This window comes from Hyla sarda, chromosome 5 (genome assembly GCF_029499605.1).
Source record: "Hyla sarda isolate aHylSar1 chromosome 5, aHylSar1.hap1, whole genome shotgun sequence".
Taxonomy (NCBI): Eukaryota; Metazoa; Chordata; class Amphibia; order Anura; family Hylidae; genus Hyla; species Hyla sarda.
The window spans coordinates 30,058,654-30,078,955 of NC_079193.1; the positions used below are offsets into that span (position 1 = coordinate 30,058,654).

General features: G+C 46.8%; 1 protein-coding gene across 4 annotated transcripts in view; it reads left to right on the plus strand.

The window, feature by feature from the left end:
* The window catches only part of LOC130273000 (ATP-dependent translocase ABCB1-like), an 87,949-nt gene extending 70,846 nt beyond the window's left edge, over positions 1 to 17,103 (plus strand). The window contains exons 3-10 of one of the 4 annotated variants that reach the window (XM_056519100.1): positions 59 to 99; positions 2,034 to 2,134; positions 2,265 to 2,405; positions 7,076 to 7,232; positions 8,568 to 8,765; positions 8,874 to 9,080; positions 10,732 to 10,878; positions 16,590 to 17,103. In XM_056519100.1, the coding sequence (XP_056375075.1) occupies positions 59 to 99; positions 2,034 to 2,134; positions 2,265 to 2,405; positions 7,076 to 7,232; positions 8,568 to 8,765; positions 8,874 to 9,080; positions 10,732 to 10,878; positions 16,590 to 16,790 (1,193 nt within the window). In that variant the 3' untranslated portion in view covers positions 16,791 to 17,103. Of the gene's footprint in view, positions 1 to 58; positions 100 to 2,033; positions 2,136 to 2,264; positions 2,406 to 2,502; positions 2,983 to 7,075; positions 7,233 to 8,567; positions 8,766 to 8,873; positions 9,081 to 10,731; positions 10,879 to 16,589 lie in introns of those variants that run through there. The other 3 variants (XM_056519098.1, XM_056519101.1, XM_056519099.1) reach the window with 3 other exon arrangements.
* The last annotated feature ends 3,199 nt before the right edge of the window (positions 17,104 to 20,302 follow it).

Consider the following 20,302-nt stretch of genomic DNA (forward strand, 5'->3'; position numbering starts at 1 on the left):
AAATCTTTGTATATAATGTGTAAGTAGCTATATTGAGCCTCAAGATTCTTTTTTATAGGATCCTGCTTACAGCTGAAAGTTGCCAGAATCTTCCTTGTGGTAATCACTTTTATGTCTCCCTAGACAATATCTGCTACACCAAATGTCCCCAAAGGATCCCTGGGTCCATTAAATGTAACACAATCCTTGGAGAATAAATCCCCTCAGGGAAACCCTGACTAAAGACCCTCTAGCAAATCTAAAACATAACTTTTATTTCAGTAATAACTAAAAAAAGGGGTGATAATGTGCTCATTAGCCACTGGGTGGCAGTGGTGTTAAAACTATGACTGATGTGCGCATCAAAAAGAGTCTTAGTGTCCTATACTGACTACTCTGTATCAGGGTGCTGTATTCAGTTTTGATACTGTCTACAGACTAGTAATTTAGCAATCCAATTCAGTATATATTCATGCCACATAGTCGATCTAAAATGTCATTTCTCCTCCTAACGTTTCGCCGGTATTTCCCTGGCTTTTTCAAAGGCGCGAGACATGAAATCAATATGTCGGCTATTAATAGACTAGCTCCAGTCTCTGTTAATTGTTCGGCATCCCAAACAACCAATCTCCGTCCGTAACTTCGTGAGAACGTCACCTCCACATCACTTCCATAATGCTGATAGGTGCCCATGATCAGCCTCTTTACCTATTACGTGTCCCCGTAAGCGCATGATCGCTACCTTTGCCTTTATTTTACTTCTCCAATGTCCACTGCTCATGTATTCGGACTTCGTTCTTTTCTTGTCTTTAACAGGTATCTGCGCATGTCTTCAGACATAGCGCTGAAAGGAGCGATTCCAAGTATCTGCGCATGTCTTGGGACTTAGCGCAGATTTGCTATGCCGGTCTCCTTATGCGCATGTTTTCAGACTTTAGACGGAAAAAAACAAAACTAAGGCCCGAAAACATGTGTATAAGGAGACCGGCATAGCAAATCTGCGCTAAGTCCCAAGACATGCGCAGATACTTGGAATCGCTCCTTTCAGCGCTATGTCTGAAGACATGCGCAGATACCTGTTAAAGACAAGAAAAGAACGAAGTCCGAATACATGAGCAGTGGACATTGGAGAAGTAAAATAAAGGCAAATGTAGCGATCATGCGCTTACCAAGACACATGATAGGTAAAGAAGCTGATCACGGGCACCTATCAGCATTGTGAAAGTGATGTGGAGGTGAAGATCTCATGAAGTTACAGACGGAGATTGGTTGTTTGGGACGCCGAACAATTAACGGAGACTGGAGCTAGCCTATAAATAGCCGACATATCGATTTCCTGACATGTCTCGCGCCTTTGAAAAAGCCAGGGAATTACCGGCGAAACGTTAGGAGGAGGCATGACGTTTTAGATCGACTATGTGGCATGAATATATACTGAATTGGGTTGCTGAAGCATACTAGTCTGTAGAAAGTATCAAAACTGTATACAGCACCCTGATACAAAGTACTCCGTATAGGACACTAAGACTCTTTTTGACAGCATTTCATGCACACATCAGTTGTAGTTTTAACACCACTGCCACCTAGTGGCTAATGAGCACATTGTCACCCCTTTTTTTAATTATTACTGAAATAAAAGTTATGTTTTAGATTCGCTAGAGGGTCTTTAGTCAGGGTTTCCCTGAGGGGATTTATTCTCCAAGGATTGCCCCTAGACAATATGGCAGGGATGGATGTCTGAAACTGGTCTAACGCCTATAATTAGATGTTAGGAGAATCTAGTGAATGGATTGAGTGGACATCACTCAATGGCTCACTGGCTTTTAAGTGCCTGCAGGGTGGAGGAGTGACTTAAGGGTGGAGTAATGAATGCTGGGTGGAGGAGTGACTGCAGGCTGGAGGAGTGACTGAATGGTGAAGGGTTGAATACAGGTTGGAGGAGTGACTGCAGGCTAGAGGGGTTCATTTATAGATATTTTTAGCCTATTACATATATCATATACAACACAGCTTGTGGTGAACCCTTTGTGAACTTTATACTTCTTCTCTTATAGATCGCCACTGATGCTGTAGAAAACATTCGCACTGTGGTCTCACTAACACGAGAGAGAAGGTTTGAGGCCATGTATGAGGAAAAACTGGTGGGACCCTACATGTAAGAGAGCACATTGTATGTGCATGTATGTGTATGTCTGGCAGAATTATATGGATGTTTGTGACCTGCTGAGATACGGCAAAGAAGATCCATCATCTCTCATCAAATAATTAATTGTCTCTGTGTCTAGGAATTCTATGAAGAAGGCGCACATTCATGGACTGACTTTTGGACTATCCCAGGCAATCATGTTCTTTGCTTATGCCGGGTGTTTTCGGTTTGGGGCTTGGCTGGTAGCAAATGGTCACATGACTATGGAGGATGTATTCTTGTAAGTCTGTCTATCTATCTATCCATCCATACATCTCTCTAATATCTATCTATCTATTTATCTCATATCTATCTATGTGGTATCCCGGTGCGGAACACACCTGTCTACCTGCCCTGTTAGGTGGATGTCACTTTGCAGTGTCTGCTGCGGCCCACAGCTCAAGTTACATGTATTGTGAGTTATAATGTATATCAATGCAATGTCATATATTCAATGTCTGTGTATTTTCTTCTTTCTCTGAAAGAGTTACCCTTGTTTGTGCAGGAGGATGCACAGAGAACCACATGATCACTTTATCCAATCAGTGCCTCCTGCCCTGCTCCACCAAGGTCTGTGTAGACAGGAAGGATCTAGTTAGTAGTCAGTGAGAGGTAGTTGTGTCCAGTCAGAGGAAGGTGAAGCATCTCTGCAGTATACCTGACCCATACCTTTAAAGGGGACAGGTTCCATGTCTACTTCTTTGTCTACCAGTTCCTGAGAGACTGACTGCCCGCATACGAATTCCTGCCAACCAGGCCCTTCTTCTGTCAAGTCTGTCCACGTCAAGTCCAGACAAGTCAAGTACCAAACAGATAATGTGAGTGAAAGCTTCAGGCAACTCTGATCCAAATAGGTTTCCCCTGGCCGGTAAGCCCTAATCCTGGAATCCTGTGTTGATAATGTAGGCTGGTGGCAGTCCTCTCTTCTGTCTCTAAATCTGTGTCCTCTATGCTTTCTTGTTACGCTTAGCGCTCCGGGTCCCCGCTCCTCCCCGGAGCGCTCACGGCGTCTTTCTCCCTGCAGCTCCCCGGTCAGCGCTGACCGGGAGCGCTGCTCTGCCATGGCCGTTGGGGATGCGATTCGCACAGCGGGACGCGCCCGCTCGCGAATCGCATCCCAGGTCACTTACCCGTTCCCGTCTCCTGCGGTCATGTGCTGGCGCGCGCGGCTCCGCTCTCTAGGGCGCGCGCGCGCCAGCTCCCTGAGACTTAAAGGGCCAGTGCACCAATGATTGGTGCCTGGCCCAATTAGCTTAATTGGTTCCCACCTGTTCCCTGGCTATATCTAGTCTCCTCCCTTGCACTCCCTTGCCGGATCTTGTTGCCTTAGTGCCAGTGAAAGCGTTCTTTGTGTGTTTATACCCTGTGTACCAGAACTTCTGCTATCTCCCCTGACTACGAACCTTGCCGCCTGCCCCCGACCTTCTGCTACGTCCGACTTTGCTTCTGCCTACTCCCTTGTACCTCGCCTATCTTCAGCAGCCAGAGAGGTGAGCCGTTGCTAGTGGATACGACCTGGTCACTACCGCCGCAGCAAGACCATCCCGCTTTGCGGCGGGCTCTGGTGAAAACCTGTAGTGTCTTAGAACCGGTCCACTAGCACGGTCCTCGCTATCCCTCTCTGGCACAGAGGATCCACCTCCTGCCAGCCGGCATCGTGACAGTAGATCCGGCCATGGATCCCGCTGAGGTTCCCCTGCCAGTTGCCTCTGATATCACCACGGTGGTCGCCCAGCAAGCCCGACAGATCGCCCATCTAACCCACCAGATGTCGGAAATGTCCACCATTGTGCACCAACTTCAGTCGCAACTTCATCAGCAATCATCTCCTCCACCAGCTCCTGCACCTCCTCCGCAGCGAGTGGCCACTCCTAGCCTCCGCCTGTCCTTGCCGGACAAATTTAATGGGGACTCTAAGTTTTGCCGTGGCTTTCTTTCGCAATGTTCCCTGCACTTGGAGATGATGTCGGACCAGTTTCCTACTGAAAGGTCTAAGGTGGCTTTCGTAGTCAGCCTTCTGTCTGGAAAAGCCCTGTCATGGGCCACACCGCTCTGGGACCGCAATGACCCCGTCACTGCCTCTGTACACTCCTTCTTCTCGGAAATTCGAAGTGTCTTTGAGGAACCTGCCCGAGCCTCTTCTGCTGAGACTGCCCTGCTGAACCTGGTCCAGGGTAATTCCTCCGTTGGCGAGTACGCCATACAATTCCGTACTCTTGCTTCTGAACTATCCTGGAATAATGAGGCTCTCTGCGCGACCTTTAAAAAAGGCCTATCCAGCAACATTAAAGATGTTCTGGCCGCACAAGAGACTCCTGCTAACCTGCATGAACTCATTCATCTAGCCACTCGCATTGACATGCGTTTTTCTGAGAGGCATCAAGAGCTCCGCCAGGAAAAAGACTTAGATCTCTGGACACCTCTCCCACAGTCTCCACTGCAATCTGCGCCTAGGCCTCCCGCCGAGGAGGCCATGCAAGTGGATCGGTCTCGCCTGACCCTGGAAGAGAGGAATCGCCGTAAGGAAGAGAATCTTTGTCTGTACTGTGCCAGTACTGAACATTTTTTGGTGGATTGCCCAATCCGTCCTCCACGTCTGGGAAACGCACGCTCACACTCAGCTCTCGTGGGTGTGGCGTCTCTTGATGCCAAGTCGGCTTCTCCACGTCTCACGGTACCTGTTCGGATTTCCACTTCTGCCAGCTCTCCCCTCTCAGCCGTGGCCTGCCTGGACTCTGGAGCTTCTGGGAATTTTATTCGGGAGTCCTTTGTGAATAAATTCCGCATTCCGGTGACCCGTCTTGTCAAGCCTCTCCACATTTCCGCGGTCAACGGAGCCATGTTGGATTGCACCGTGCGTTACCGCACGGAGCCCCTCCTAATGTGCATCGGACCTCATCACGAGGAGATTATATTTTTTGTCCTTCCTAATTGCTCTTCTGAAGTTCTCCTTGGACTACCCTGGCTTCAACACCATTCCCCAACCCTGGATTGGTCCACTGGGGAGATCAAGAGTTGGGGTCCCTCTTGTTCCAAGGACTGCCTTCAACCGGTTCCCAGTACTCCCTGCCGTGACCCTGTGGTTCCTCCTGTATCCGGTCCCCCTAAGGTCATTAAGGACTCTGCCTGCCACAGGAAATGCCCCTCCCCCCCTCCCAGTTCCATCAGGCAAGCTTCTGTGTCCCCTCATGGCCCTCGTCCTGGTGTCACACTGCCCCGTGCCAGGTCTCGCCCTCTGCCCTCTCTCCCCATTCCTACTCCTGCGGTTCTGCCTGCCGTTGAGGAATCCCTCCATCCTTTCCCGGTGTCCTCATCCCAGGGGAGGCAGTTACCCGATAAAGAGAAGGGGAGACCTAAGGGGGGGGGTACTGTTACGCTTAGCGCTCCGGGTCCCCGCTCCTCCCCGGAGCGCTCACGGCGTCTTTCTCCCTGCAGCTCCCCGGTCAGCGCTGACCGGGAGCGCTGCTCTGCCATGGCCGTTGGGGATGCGATTCGCACAGCGGGACGCGCCCGCTCGCGAATCGCATCCCAGGTCACTTACCCGTTCCCGTCTCCTGCGGTCATGTGCTGGCGCGCGCGGCTCCGCTCTCTAGGGCGCGCGCGCGCCAGCTCCCTGAGACTTAAAGGGCCAGTGCACCAATGATTGGTGCCTGGCCCAATTAGCTTAATTGGTTCCCACCTGTTCCCTGGCTATATCTAGTCTCCTCCCTTGCACTCCCTTGCCGGATCTTGTTGCCTTAGTGCCAGTGAAAGCGTTCTTTGTGTGTTTATACCCTGTGTACCAGAACTTCTGCTATCTCCCCTGACTACGAACCTTGCCGCCTGCCCCCGACCTTCTGCTACGTCCGACTTTGCTTCTGCCTACTCCCTTGTACCTCGCCTATCTTCAGCAGCCAGAGAGGTGAGCCGTTGCTAGTGGATACGACCTGGTCACTACCGCCGCAGCAAGACCATCCCGCTTTGCGGCGGGCTCTGGTGAAAACCTGTAGTGTCTTAGAACCGGTCCACTAGCACGGTCCTCGCTATCCCTCTCTGGCACAGAGGATCCACCTCCTGCCAGCCGGCATCGTGACATTTCTTCAATCAAGTCTAAATTCTAGTCAAGCTCACCTAAGTCAAGTCAGCAAGTCAGTCAGTCTGTTCAAGTCAAGTTCAGACCAGTCTCAGCACTAATCTAAGTCTCAAGTTAATCAGCAGGGACTACAAGTCCCATAGTGCCAAGAAGCAATTGTGGTTCTCTGTCGCAGCCTTCAGCGAATATTGCACTAAAGTGAACTGTTCCTGTTTGTACTGCAAATTCCTGAAGTAAATTTAAAGGGGTATTCCGGCCTTAGACATCTTTTGCCCTATCCAAAGGATAGGGGATAAGATGTCTGATCGCAGGGGTCCCCTGCTGGGACCCCCTGCGATCTCAGTGCAGCTCCTGGCATTCTGTGCCAGGCGTTGCTCCTGAGATGCGACGTCACGCCATGCCCCCTTCATTCATGCCTATGGGAGGGGGTGTGGCATCACAACTCCATCTCGGGAGCAACGCCCGGCACAGAATGCCAGGAGATGCACCGAGATCGTGCGGGGTCCAATCGCAGTGGCGGATCAAGAGTATAATCTCGGGAGGGGCATCAGACTATATTTGCACATGGGAATGTGCGTATGGAAAATCTCAGCACTTGCAATTGCCCAGTTGCCCCCCCGCATCTGCCATTGTCCCAGCGGCAGGATCCCTGCGATCCCTAACCTGGTATTTGATGTATTTCTTGCCCTGCACCTGGCACAGGCAACTGCTTATCCTTGGTAGTTTGGTGGTTAACACTCCTGGCGTTACAAACTCTAGTCTACCTACACAACACTCCTTAGGCCACCACATATGTATATATATTTTATTATTAATTTATTTATTTGTTTTTTTTCCAGGGTATTTTCAGCCATTGTATTTGGTGCTATGGCTTTGGGGGAGACCAGTACCTTTGCTCCAAACTATGCTAAAGCCAAGACGTCAGCAGCTCATATATTCAATCTGCTGGAGAGGACTCCTCTTATAGACAGCTACAGCGCTGCCGGCCATAAACCTGTAAGTACAACTAAAATCATTCTGCCTACAGTATGTACAGTGTATCCCCATAGAATCTATATACAGCGTAGTCAATGCAATTTCATCAAGGTCGTTAATTCTTTAACCCCTAACGATACATGACGTAAACGTACGTTATGGTGCGATGGTACTTAAAGGGGTACTCCAGTGGAAAACATTTTTTTTTAAATCAACTGGTGCCAGAAAGTTAAACAAATTTGTAAATGACTTTTATAAAAAAAAATATCTTTACCCTTCCAGTACTTTTTAGCAGCTGTATGCTACAGAGGAAATTCTTTTCTTTTTGAAACCTATGCTGCTCTGGACAGCTCCTGACATGGACAGAGGTGTCAGCAGAGAGCACTGTGGACAAGATGCTATGACGTCACAAGCTCCTGGCGCTGGCCCCAGCCTTCAAAACAGATTGTTCCAAACACTGAGCAGTGGAGTACCCCTTTATGGCCAAAATGGGCTGTGTGCTAAAGGGGTTAAAGGGGTACTCCGGTGCTAAGACATCTTATCTAGAGATGAGCGAACTTACAGTAAATTTGATTCGTCACAAACTTCTCGGCTCGGCGGTTGCTGACTTTTCCTGCATAAATTAGTTCAGCTTTCGGGTGCTCCGGTGGGCTGGAAAAGGTGGATACAGTCCTAGGAAAGAGTCTCCTAGGAAAGAGCCGTTGGCTGTCCGGGCATACTGGGAGTTGTAGTTTTGCAACATCTGGAGGTCCTCAGGTTGAAGATCACTGTTGGGTTCAGAATCTTTTTTCTCTAGATTTTGCACCTTTAAAATTGGGTGCGTCTTATAAACCGCTGCGTCCTATAGGGCGAAAAATAAGGTAGTTTAGAGATGAGATGTCTTAGGGGAATCAGATCACAATGTACATATATATGAATGGACAGTACAGAGATCTTTCTAGTGATCTTTTTATACCTAGGCCGGTAACCGTGACAAGGGGGCATCCTCTATGTCTAGAGGAAAGAAGGTTTCACCATCACAGACAGAGATTCTTTACTGTAAGAGCAGTGAGACTATAGAACTCTCTGCCACATGATGTTGTGATGTCTGACTCAATAAACAAGTTCATGGATCAGGTTATGGATTCTAGATTTATGGGGATAGAACGTTGATCCAAAGATTTATTCTGATGCCTTATTGGAGTCAGGAAGGAACTTTTCTTCTGTCTTGGGGCAATTGGCATCAGCCTCGGGGGGTTAGCCTTACTCTGGATCTACACAGTAGGGTTGATTAAAATTGAAGGACTCTTGTCTCTTTTCAGCCTTATAAACTATGTAACATGAATGCATTGATTGACACATTTCTATTCACTGTAGTCGAGCTGTGATGGGAACATCATATTCCGAGGAGTCCAGTTCCATTATCCAACAAGACCAGATGTGACGGTGCTTCAAGGACTGGACATCAGCGTGAGCAAGGGAGAGACCCTGGCACTGGTGGGCAGCAGCGGGTGCGGGAAAAGTACCACAGTCCAGCTTCTGGAGAGATTCTATGACCCGTTTGATGGCGAAGTGGTAAGGAATTTAATGGAAGACTCAGTGCCCATCGGGAACTCCCGGTGTCCTTGTAGTGAAGCCCAGTGTTCCGTCTCTCCCATCCAGTCATCATTATGTGTCTTGTAGAGTGTGGACGGCTCTGACGTGAAGGCTGTGAACATCCAGTGGCTCCGGGCACAGATGGGCATTGTATCCCAGGAGCCCATGCTGTTTGACTGCAGTATAGCGGACAATATCGCCTATGGAGATAACAGCCGGGTGGTGCCGTTTGAAGAGATTGAAAGAGCGGCCAAGGCGGCCAATATCCAGAGCTTCATTGAATCGCTCCCAGATGTAAGTTTTTTTTCTTAAAACATCAATTTCTGTGCATATTTTTAACGCTTACTTTTAGGCAATAAAAGTGACCATTGGAAGACCAATGTGATTTACAGTCAGGGCCGTTTGAAGGAATTTGGGTGCCCCAAGCAAAATAAACATGGAGACCCCACCCCTCCACCCCCTCCCCACCTTACGTGTCCTTCTTACTCCCCCCTCCCTATGTTTTTTTTTTTTTACTCCCCTCTCTATGTTTTTTTCCCCTCCCTACCCTACCTATGTTCTCAGTTACCTCCTCTGGCTCCTTCCCTGGACCCTATAGCGTGGCCGAGCTCCTCTACCTCCTGGCTGTCACTCAGTCCAGCCGGGTACCGCGTGGTACAGGAGATTCAGTTTCCTGTTCCCGGCTGGACTGAAAGGAAGTGAGCACTCAGTGTACACTTCCTGTTAGTCTGGCCGGGAACAGGAAACTGAATCTCCTGTTCCTGTACCGCGCGGTCCAGTCCGGCCGGACTGACATTCAGGAGGAAGAGGAGCTCGGCCACGCTACAGGGAAGGGGAGGAACTCGGGAGGTGTCCAGGAGTGCTGCAGCTGTCTGGGGCTCTCTATAGAGCGCTCAGGCGGCTGCAGCCTTATAGGAAGCACAACAAGCATCGGCACTGCTTGGGGCCCCGGGCCAGCTTGGGGCCCCAAGCAATTGCTTGATTTACCTGTCCTTTAGCGACGGGCCTGTTTGCAGTTGATTTATTATTTAACCCATAGGGGGAGCTGTAGCTCAGAAATTAGATAACTGTAAGATAGCTGTTATGGGATTTAATACGATTCGATTAGTAGCATCCTAACTGGGGAAAACAATAGTGCCTAACCCCCACCCCCCCCAACCCCCCCTCCAACTAAGAAGGATGATGCATCCAACCACCGCAGTGCAGCCCCATAGACATAGGAAAAAGAGGGAACAGAGGAAATGAAGATATGCTATGGGCAACTGAGCAACTTTTCCTCTGCACAGGTTTTGATAAATCTCCCCCACTGCTCTTACTGTTAAGAATCCCTTTAGTTCTTAAAGAATTCAAAAAACAGGGCTTATTTCTTTCAAAAACCGCACCCTGTCTGTCACCAGGTTGGGTGTGGTTCTGCAGCTCAGTTATATTAAAGTGGATGGAGCCAAGTTGTAATACCACACCCAAAGTGGAGACAGAGAGGGAGCTGTTTTCGAAAGAAATAAGCTCTGTTTTTTGATTCCTGGATAACCCCCTCCAAGACCTAGTAGATGCCCACTTAGTGTATATATAGATCACTAGACCGATATCTGTATATATATTGTATATATGTTTGTATATACATAGTTATTTATTACAAACTACTACTTCCGGGTACCCTAATGTACTGGGTCCTCCTCTTTAATTGGTCATCAACAACAAATGCACAATATTCCATTTGTAGTCTACCTTCTAAATAATTGGTCTCCAAACTGCGGCCATCAAGATGATGCAAAACTACAACTCCCAGCATGCCCGGACAGCCATTGGCTGTCCGGGCATGCTGGGTGTTGTAGTTTTGCAACATCTGGAGGGCCACAGTTTGGAGACCACTTTTCTAAAAGACTGAATTGCAATAATGTTAGTTCTGGAGAACATTTATAATACTCTGTCTATATCTCTTGAACAGAAATATAACACCCGTGTCGGAGATAAGGGGACGCAGCTCTCCGGGGGTCAGAAGCAGAGAATCGCCATAGCCCGAGCGCTGGTCCGTCAACCCAAAATCCTGTTACTTGATGAGGCCACATCTGCTCTGGATACAGAGAGTGAGAAGGTGAAATACAGCAGCCTTGCAATTTGTGGATTAAAGGGGAACTCCGGTAGAAAACGTTTTTTTTTTTTTTTTTTCAAATCAACTGGTGCCAGAAAGTTAAACAGATTTGTAAATTACTTCTATTAAAACAATCTTAATCCTTCCAGTACTTATTAGCGGCTGTATACTACAGAGGAAATTATTTTCTTTTTGGATTTCTCTTCTGTCACGACCACAGTGCTCTCTGCTGACACCTCTGTTCATTTTAGGAACTGTCCAGAGCAGCATATGTTTGCTATGGGGATTTTCTCTTGCTCTAGACAGTTCCTAAAATGGACAGCAGAGGTCAACAGAGAGCACTGTGGCCGTGAAAGAAGAGAAATCCAAAAAGAAAAGCATTTCCTCTCCAGTATACAGCCCCTAATAAGTACTGGAAGGATTAAGGTTTTTTAATAGAAATAATTTACAAATCTGTTTAACTTTCTGGCACCAGTTGATTTAAAAAGAAAAAAGTTTTCCACCGGAGTACCCCTTTAAGATGAATGTCGCCCTGTGCTGGTCAGTGTCTTACAGGGTTTATCCTAAGATTACAACGTATGGCTGGGTTCATCCTAGTATAATAAAGCTGTTTGCGTCCAGTCAGGCCGGGACTTACAGTCATAATACACTAGTGTGAACCCAGCCTGAAAGGTATACGCTTTTAATTTGGGAGGGTTTGACCACTGGGACTCCCCACTGATCACAAGAATGGTGGTCCTAAATGCCCCTGTTTGGATTAAAGGGTTACTCCGCTGGAAAACATTTTTTTTTTCTGGTACCAGAAAGTTAAACAGATTTGTAAATCTGTTTTAAAATCTTAATCCTTCCAGTACTTATCAGCTGCTGTATGCTCCAAAGGAAGTTCTTTTCTTTTTTTAATTTAATTTCTGTCTGACCACAGTGCTCTCTGCTGACACCTCTGTCCATTTTAGGAACTGTCCAGAGTAGGAGCAAATCCCCATAGTAAACTTGTCTTGTGACAGTTCCTGACACAGACAGAGGTGTCAGCAGAGAGCACTGTGGTCAGACATAAAATAACTTCCTCTGGAGCATACAGCAGCTGATAAGTACTGGAAGGATTAAGATTTTTGAATAGAAGTAATTTACAAATCTGTTTAACTTTCTGTCACCAGTCAGATTTCTTCTGTAATTTTTCAGAGGTCTTTTTAAAAATGAAAGAAACAATTTGCAGTGGGCAACTGCACACTTTTTCCGCTGCGCAGGTTTAAATCTCCCTTATAGACGTTCAATTAAACATACTGACTTTCTGCAACCGCCACTAGAGGGAGGTAATATCCTAAAACACATGTGAACCGCTCTGCATTATGAACCTCCAGATACCCTGTTTTCAGTCATCGTTCTCTGTATGCGTGCAGTATAGGTGAGGGCTAGTGATGTCGCGAACATAACATTTTCGGTTCGCGAATGGCGAACGCGAACTTCCGCAAATGTTCGCGAACCGGGCGAACCGCCATTGACTTCAATGGGGAGGCGAATTTTAAAACCCACTGGGACTCTGTCTGGCTACAATAGTGATTTAAAAGTTGTTTCAACGGGACTAATACCTGGACTGTGGCATGCTGGAGGGGGATCCATGGCAAAACTCCCATGGAAAATTACATAGTTGATGCAGAGTCTGGTTTTAATCCATAAAGGGCATAAATCACCTATAATTCCTAAATTCTTTGGAATAACGTGCTTTAGCCCCCTTTAGGCAGCACATAGAGCCCCCCTTTAGGCATCACATAGTTAGATCCCCCCTTTAGGCAGCACATAGATTCCCCCATATTAGGCAGCACATAGTTAGAGCCTCCCTTTAGGCAGCACATAGATTCCCCCATATTAGGCAGCACATAGTTAGAGCCCCCCTTTAGGCAGCACATAGATTCCCCCATATTAGGCAGCACATAGTTAGAGCCCCCCTTTAGGCAGCACATAGAGCCCCCCTTTAGGCATCACATAGTTAGAGCCCCCCTTTAGGCAGCACTGGTTTTATTTCACAGCCAAAAAAGTTTTTTTTCTTTTTGAACAACTGTCACATCAAATGTGATTTGCACTAGTGTGACAATGAGCAAAAAAGGTTGCCAGCGGAGTTCCCCTTTTAAGCAGAGGTCCCCAACCAGGGTGCCTCCAGCAGTTGCAAAACACACTGACTGAACTTATAGCCCTTTTAATACTGTAGTAAGTTGCTTGAAGGAACTTAAGTTTTACACTGGAATACCCCTTTTAACCAGCGGTTCCCTCCCAACCAGGGTGCCTCCAGCTGTTGCAAGACACACGGACTGATATTTGAGCCCTAAAAAGGGCTTTTTTGGGTGCTGTCCTTAAAGCAGATGTTACACTAGTGCTTTAGGAGTAAAGTGGACCCTGAATACACCACCTAGCAGCAACCTGGCTATCGCTTTCCCTATACAGCAGGAGCAGCTTCTCTGTCCCTCCACTTTCTAAGCCTGCAGCATGCTGAATGAGGGTAAAATGGCGTCCGTGCAGGAGGTAGGAGGGTCTGGAAGGGAGGGACTGCTGCTGATTGGCTGTAATGTGTCTGCTGACTCTGACTCACAGGGTCAAAGTTTACCGCAATGTTAAAGTATAGGGGGCGGATCGAACTTCACATATGTTCGCCCGGCGATGCGAACACGAACATGCTAAGTTCACCGGGAACTGTTCGCCAGCGAACAATTTGCGACATCTCTAGTGAGGGCTACACAGCAACCTTGGCCGCATTATGGGTCGAACCAAAGATCGCTGTGTCGGACTGCAGGGATTGAGCTGCATCGCAGAAACTGTAAGTGAATAGGGCCACATTGCGATAAGTGGTCATAATCGCGACTGGACAGTCACAAGAACTCAAACCCAGATGGATTATTGGTGACTGTCAGGTGATGGTCACGGGCACTTATCGGTTACAACGTGTCTCCATGATCATCGGCATAAACCAAAGATAAGACAGGTTTGTGTGTTTTTGTTACACAATGGATGTATCAGAAATATGGAGACCCACCTACTATGAAGATACACTAAGACATTACTCAGAATTTTAGATTGGAATTTAGATTTAAAAAAAATTGTCTTCAATCTCAAAATTATGATATAATTTTTTCTGATTTTATATTCTCCACAAGCAGAGACTTTCTACCAAAAGAAGGAAAGCAACAAGGACACTCTCCTCCCCATATCCTGTCCTCATATCTTGCTCCCATATCCCGACCTTATATCCCGTCTTCATACCCCATCCTCATATCCTGTCTTCATAACTCGTCTTCATATCCCGTCCTCATTTCCTGACCTCATGTCTCATCCTCATATCCTGTCCTCAGGTGGGACTGATTTGTGATGAAGATATTGTAAGGTGAAAATAGAAGGGGACGTGGTTTTGTGGGACTGAGCGTGATTTGCAAACCAGACCGATGCACAAAAAGGATAGATAATAAAAGGAGTGGGGCTTAACCCCTTAACGACGAAGGACGTATATTTCCGTCCTCCGCCGGCTCCCGCGATATGCCGCCGGGTCACGCGGTGTCCCCGCAGCATATCGGGTCGGTCCCAGCGGCTATCAACGGCCGGGACCCGCGGCTAATACAGAACATCACCGATCGCGGTGATGCCCTGTATTAACCCTTCAGACGCGGCGATCAAAGCTGATCGCCGCATCTGAAGTGAAAGTAACCCGGCTGCTCAGTCGGGCTGCTCGGGACCGCCGCGGTGAAATCGCAGCGTCCCGAACAGCTTACAGGACACCAACCCTCATATAAGACATATAAATAACATGTGACCAAGTATTATCGAAATATCTCCAGATGCTTGGAAGTTATGCTGTAACATATAGTTCCTATAGACTTGTATGGGACTTTAAACAAAAACCCTGACCCTGGCAAATGGGGGTGAGTAAGGGTTAAAGGGGTATTCCAGGAAAAAACTTTTTTTTATATATCAACTGGTACCAGAAAGTTAAACAGATTTGTAAATTACTTCTATTAAAAAATCTTAATCTTTTCAGTACTTATGAGCTTCTGAAGTTAAGGTTGTTCTTTTCTGTCTAAGTAATCTCTGATGACACGTGTCTCGTGAAACGCCCAGTTTAGAAGCAAATCCCCATAGCAAACCTCTTCTAAACTGGGCGTTTCCCGGGACAGGTGTCATCAGAGAGCACTTAGACAGAAAAGAACAACCTTAACTTCAGAAGCTCATAAGTACTGAAAGGATTAAGATTTTTTAATAGAAGTAATTTACAAATCTGTTTAACTTTCTGGAGCCAGTTGATATATAAAAAAAGTTTTTTCCTGGATAACCCCTTTAAATCACCTATCCTATGTTTGTTGCTGACATATAAGTAACATGTGGCCAAGTTTCATGTTAATATCTTTAGCGGTTTGGACGTGATGCAGGAACATACACACACATACATTGGGGTTTATTTACTAAGAGTGTTGTGTAGTTTTTTGGGTTTTGTGGGTTTTGATTTCTGACAGGAATTTTCCCAAGGTATTTACTAATGTTTCCTTACATTTTGCACTTTCTCTACATTTTGCTTTTTTTACACCTGCTCTGACCTGTAGGGTTTTCCTCAGCTCAAATCCACCACATTTTATGTGGAAACCTTGTTGGGATTTTTCAAAACTGCCGGGGGACACGCCCCTTTTATTGGGACCACACCCACTTACTCCAGTGGCCATGCCCCCTTTTCGGGTTTTGTTTTTCTTGTAAAATGGAGGGTTTCGTTTGGTTTGGTCGCAAATTGTGTCGCATGGAACGTGCGACACAATTTGGGTGCAAAACCCGACAAAAAAAAAGAGTTGGGATCACGTTAGTAAATAAACCCCATTGAGTTTTATATATAGATATATAGATTTTGATATAGATATAGAGATATAGATATACAGTGGTCCTTCAAGTTACAATATTAATTGGTTCTGGGACAACCATTGTTGAAACCATTGTATGTTGAGACCATAACTCTATGGAAACCTGGTAATTGGTTCTAAAGCCCCAAAATGTCATCCAAAAATAGGAAAAAGTGAGAATTAAAGAAAAATAAGTAGATAACTAATAGAGATAAAGCAAATCCTTACATATAAAAGTAATAAAGATCTGCTGGGAGCTGTAATCACTGTCTATTTCAGTGTTTCCCAACCAGGGGGCCTTCAGCTGTTGCAAAACTACAACTCCCAGCTGTCCAGGCATGCTGGGAGTTGTAGTTTTGCAACAGCTGCTTGAGAAACACTGGTCTATGCAGAGGACAGGAGCTTCTTCAGGGTCCTGTACAGTACACAGTGTCCTAAAAAAGTAACATGGAGTCTCCCTCACCTGGTGTCCAAAGGAGCAGGTAACTCTGGTACAGGTAAAAAGTACATAACATGTAATACCTCCCTGTACTGTAGGGGGCGCTACCAGACATCAGTCAGTGCATACGCTTCAGTAATACAGGTGTTTTACCAGTGAATGCCCATTCTGATTGGTCAGTTCTTCCATTCATTGATACATTTCACAGATCTGGACTGTCCATGGCATTGTATGTTGAGTCTGGTTTCAACTTACAATGGTCTTTTCTGGACCATTGTATGTTGAAACTATTGTATGTTAGGACCATTGTAAGTTGAGGGATCACTGTATAGATATATAGATATAACCAGCTATTATAATGTATTTGTATTTGACTATAATGTTTCTGTTTCCCTCTCTCCCCCCTTCCTCAGGTTGTACAAGAAGCTCTGGACAAAGCCCGGGAAGGCCGCACATGTATCGTCATCGCCCACCGGCTGTCCACCATTCAGAACGCAGATAAAATCGCCGTCATCCAGAATGGGAAAGTGGTAGAACAGGGGACACATCAGCAGCTCCTGCAGATGAAGGGGGCGTATCATTCACTGGTCACAATACAGCTCGGACCCACATGACAAGACCGGACCCTGTCACCCCCATCAGGGGAAATATGAGAAACCAAAGACTATTAAAGGGCCAGTACTATAGACAGTGCCCGACAAGCCGGACCATACTGGGCGCTGATCTCTCTCTCTCTCTTTATTACCGTCCTACAATAACTAAATGTAAAATTACAAAAATGTACAATATGTTAAGGTGCCAGAATCGGGAGCTGGGGAGAGAGCGGCACCACGTGATGTGGGAACTTATCTTTTACTATATCATAGCTAGAAATACCAAAGATTTTGTTTATTCCTTGTGGTGTTTCCCAACCAGTGTGCCTCCAGCTGTTGCAAAACTACAACTCCCAGCATGCCCGGACAGCCTTCGGCTGTCCGGGCATGCTGGGAGTTGTAGTTTTGCAACAGCTGGAGGCACACTGGTTGGGAAACACTGGTCTATTGCAGTATGTCAGATAAAGGGGTGCTTTGGGATTAGAATAAAGGGCCGGTTGTTTTTTTCTAGAAACAGCGCCACTTGTGTCTATGTGATGTGTCTGGTATTGGCTAACACTCTAAATAAAATGTACCTTTTATTAAAATGCCATTTGGCACTGCCTCACACCACAACTGATAGCTATATCCATATAGGCCTGCAGTGTACTTGTAGAGAAACAATGCAGGAACCTCACTGATTTGAACCCCCCGACATGTTTCACCGTGCTACTGTAGGATGTGGATCCTCTACCTGTGTGGCTGATGACCTCGGACCGTATCGGGGAGCGGAGTCTAAGGTGCCGCTGGTCTTCACCAGAGCCTGCTGCAAGGCAGGATGGGCTTGCTGCGGCAGGCGACACCCAGGTCGCTACCCCCGACACGGCTCGACCACACAGGTAGCTGGGCAAGGCGAGGTACCGAAGGGTAAGGCAGTAGCGTAGTCAAATGTAGCAGAAGGTTAAGGCAGGCGGCAAAGGTGTGGAGTCTAGTAACGTAGCGGAAGGTCTGGATACACGGGTGAGGCTAACAGGCTATAAGGGTCGCTTAATCTCAGGCTAGGGGCACTGAAGATCCAACAGGGAAGTGTGGGAGGTGCAGGGACTTATAATGTGGTGTCAGGTGCAAACGCTAATTATGGGCGCACTGGCCCTTTAAATTTCAAAACTCTGGCGCGCGTGCGCCCTAGGAGACAGGGACGCGCGCGCCGGAGCTTAGAGACAGAGGCGATGCGAATTCCAGCCGGTCCTTAACACCTACAGGTGGTGTCCTCAGAGGCAATGGGGCATTGCATCATGTGTTTAATCACCCACAATGCCCTTCAGGACACCACCTGTAGGGTGGTGAAATATGTTGTGGGGCTCAAATCAGCAAGGTTCCTGCATTTTTCTATGTGTATACTGCAGGTACATCACCGGGTTTTTAACTTTAGGCTCACTTTAAAGGGGTACTCTGGTGGAAAACTTTTTTTTATTTTTATTTTTTTTTTTAAATCAACTGGTGCCAGAAAGTTAAACAGATTTGTAAATTGCATCTATTAAAAATGCTTAATCCTTCCAGTACTTATTAGCGGAGGAAATTCTTTTCTTTTGGGATTTCTTTTCTGTCACGAGCACAGTGCTCTCTGCTGACACCTCTGTCCATATTAGGAACTGTCCAGAGCAGCATAGGTTTGCTATGGGGATTTTCTCCTGCTCTGGACAATCCCTGACATGGACAGAGGTGTCAGCAGAGAGCACTGTGGTCGTGACAGGAAAGAAATCCAAAAAGAAAAGAATTTCCTCTGTAGTATACAGCCGCTTAGAAGTACTGGAAGGATTAAGAATTTTTAATAGGAGTAATTTACAAATCTGTTTAACTTTTTGGCACCAGTTGATTTAAAAAAAAGAAAAAAAAAAAAGTTTTCCACCGGAGTACCCCTTTAATGAAATTGAAGTTTTTTTTAGTGTTATTTCTATTGTAGGTTTTTAACAGTTGTTATCCCTCCTATACACTCCTATAGGGTCACAGTGTTTGTGATGGTATCTGGTATTGCAGCCCAAATGGAGCTGAGCTGCAATACCAGGCACAGCCTGTGGACAAGAGTGGCGTTGTTTCTGAATACACAGCCGCCTTGTATTCTAATCCCATAACACCCCTATAAAGGGAACCTGTCATAACTTTAATGCTGCCTGAACTGCAAGTCATCCAAGCGGTCCCCCTAGTGGCCTTGATTGACAGATATTTCCCTATACCTAAACAGGGAGACCTCTATCAATAAGTCATTGGGGCACTGGAGAAGCGGCAGGGACCTTTAATTAAAATTTATTTTTGGTTATAAATCATTCTCTTTCCTGTTTTAACGCGTTATGCAAAGTTTCGAGTGCTTCACAATTTGTCAAATGGAAACGGTGAACAATATAGAGAGTAGAGATGAGCGGACTTACAGTAAATTCGATTCGTCACGAACTTCTCGGCTCGGCAGTTGATCACTTATCCTGCATAAATTAGTTCAGCTTTCAGGTGCTCCCGTGGGCTGGAAAAGGTGGATCCTAGGAATGTATCCACCTTTTCCAGCCCACCGGAGCACCGGAAAGCTGAACTAATTTACGCAGGATAAGTTATCAACTGCCGAGTCGAGAAGTTTGTGACGAATCGAATTTACTGTAAGTTCGCTCATCTCTAATAGAGAGTCCTCATCAGCTCTTTACCTATGAAGTACATAGATTCCATATGCCAAAGTCCTTAAAAACATCCACAAAAACTGCACATGTCCCTGAGTTTTTGTGGCTCTATAATTCAGTGTTTCCCAACCAGTGTGCCTCCAGCTGTTGCAAAAACTACAACTCCCAGCATGCCCGGACAGCCAACGGCTGTCCGGGCATGCAGGGAGTTGTAGTTTTGCAACAGCTGGAGGCTCACTGGTTGGGAAACACTGCTGTAACTGGATGTTTTTTTAAAGGGGTACTCCGGTGGAAGACATATATATATATATATATTTTTCAAATCAACTGGTACCAGAAAGTTAAACAGATTTGTAAGTTAAAGGGGTACTCCGCCACTGGCATCTTATCCCCTAACCAAAGGATAAGGGATAAGATGTTAGATCACCGCTGTACCGCTGCTGGGGACCCCGGGGATCGCCGATGCGGCACCCCGCCATCATTACAGCACAGAGCGAGTTGGCTCTGTGCGTAATGACAGGCGATACAGGGGCCAGAGCAGCGTGACGTCACGGCTCCGCCCCTCATGACATCACGGCCCTTCCCCTTAATGCAAGTCTATGGCAGGGGGGCGTGACGACCGCCACGCCCCCTCCCATAGACTTGTATTGACGGGGCGGGCCGTGACGTCACGAGGGGCGGAGCCGTGAAGTAATGATGCTCCAGCCCCTGTATTGCCCGTCATTACTTGCAGAGCGATCTCGCTCTGCGCAGTAATGATAGCGGGGTGCTGCAGCAGTAGTCCCCGGGGATCTGACATCTTATCCCCTATCCTATGGATAGGGGATAAGATGTCTAGGGGCGGAGTACCCCTTTAAGAAGAAAAGTGCAGAAGCCAGCAGTATAATAATC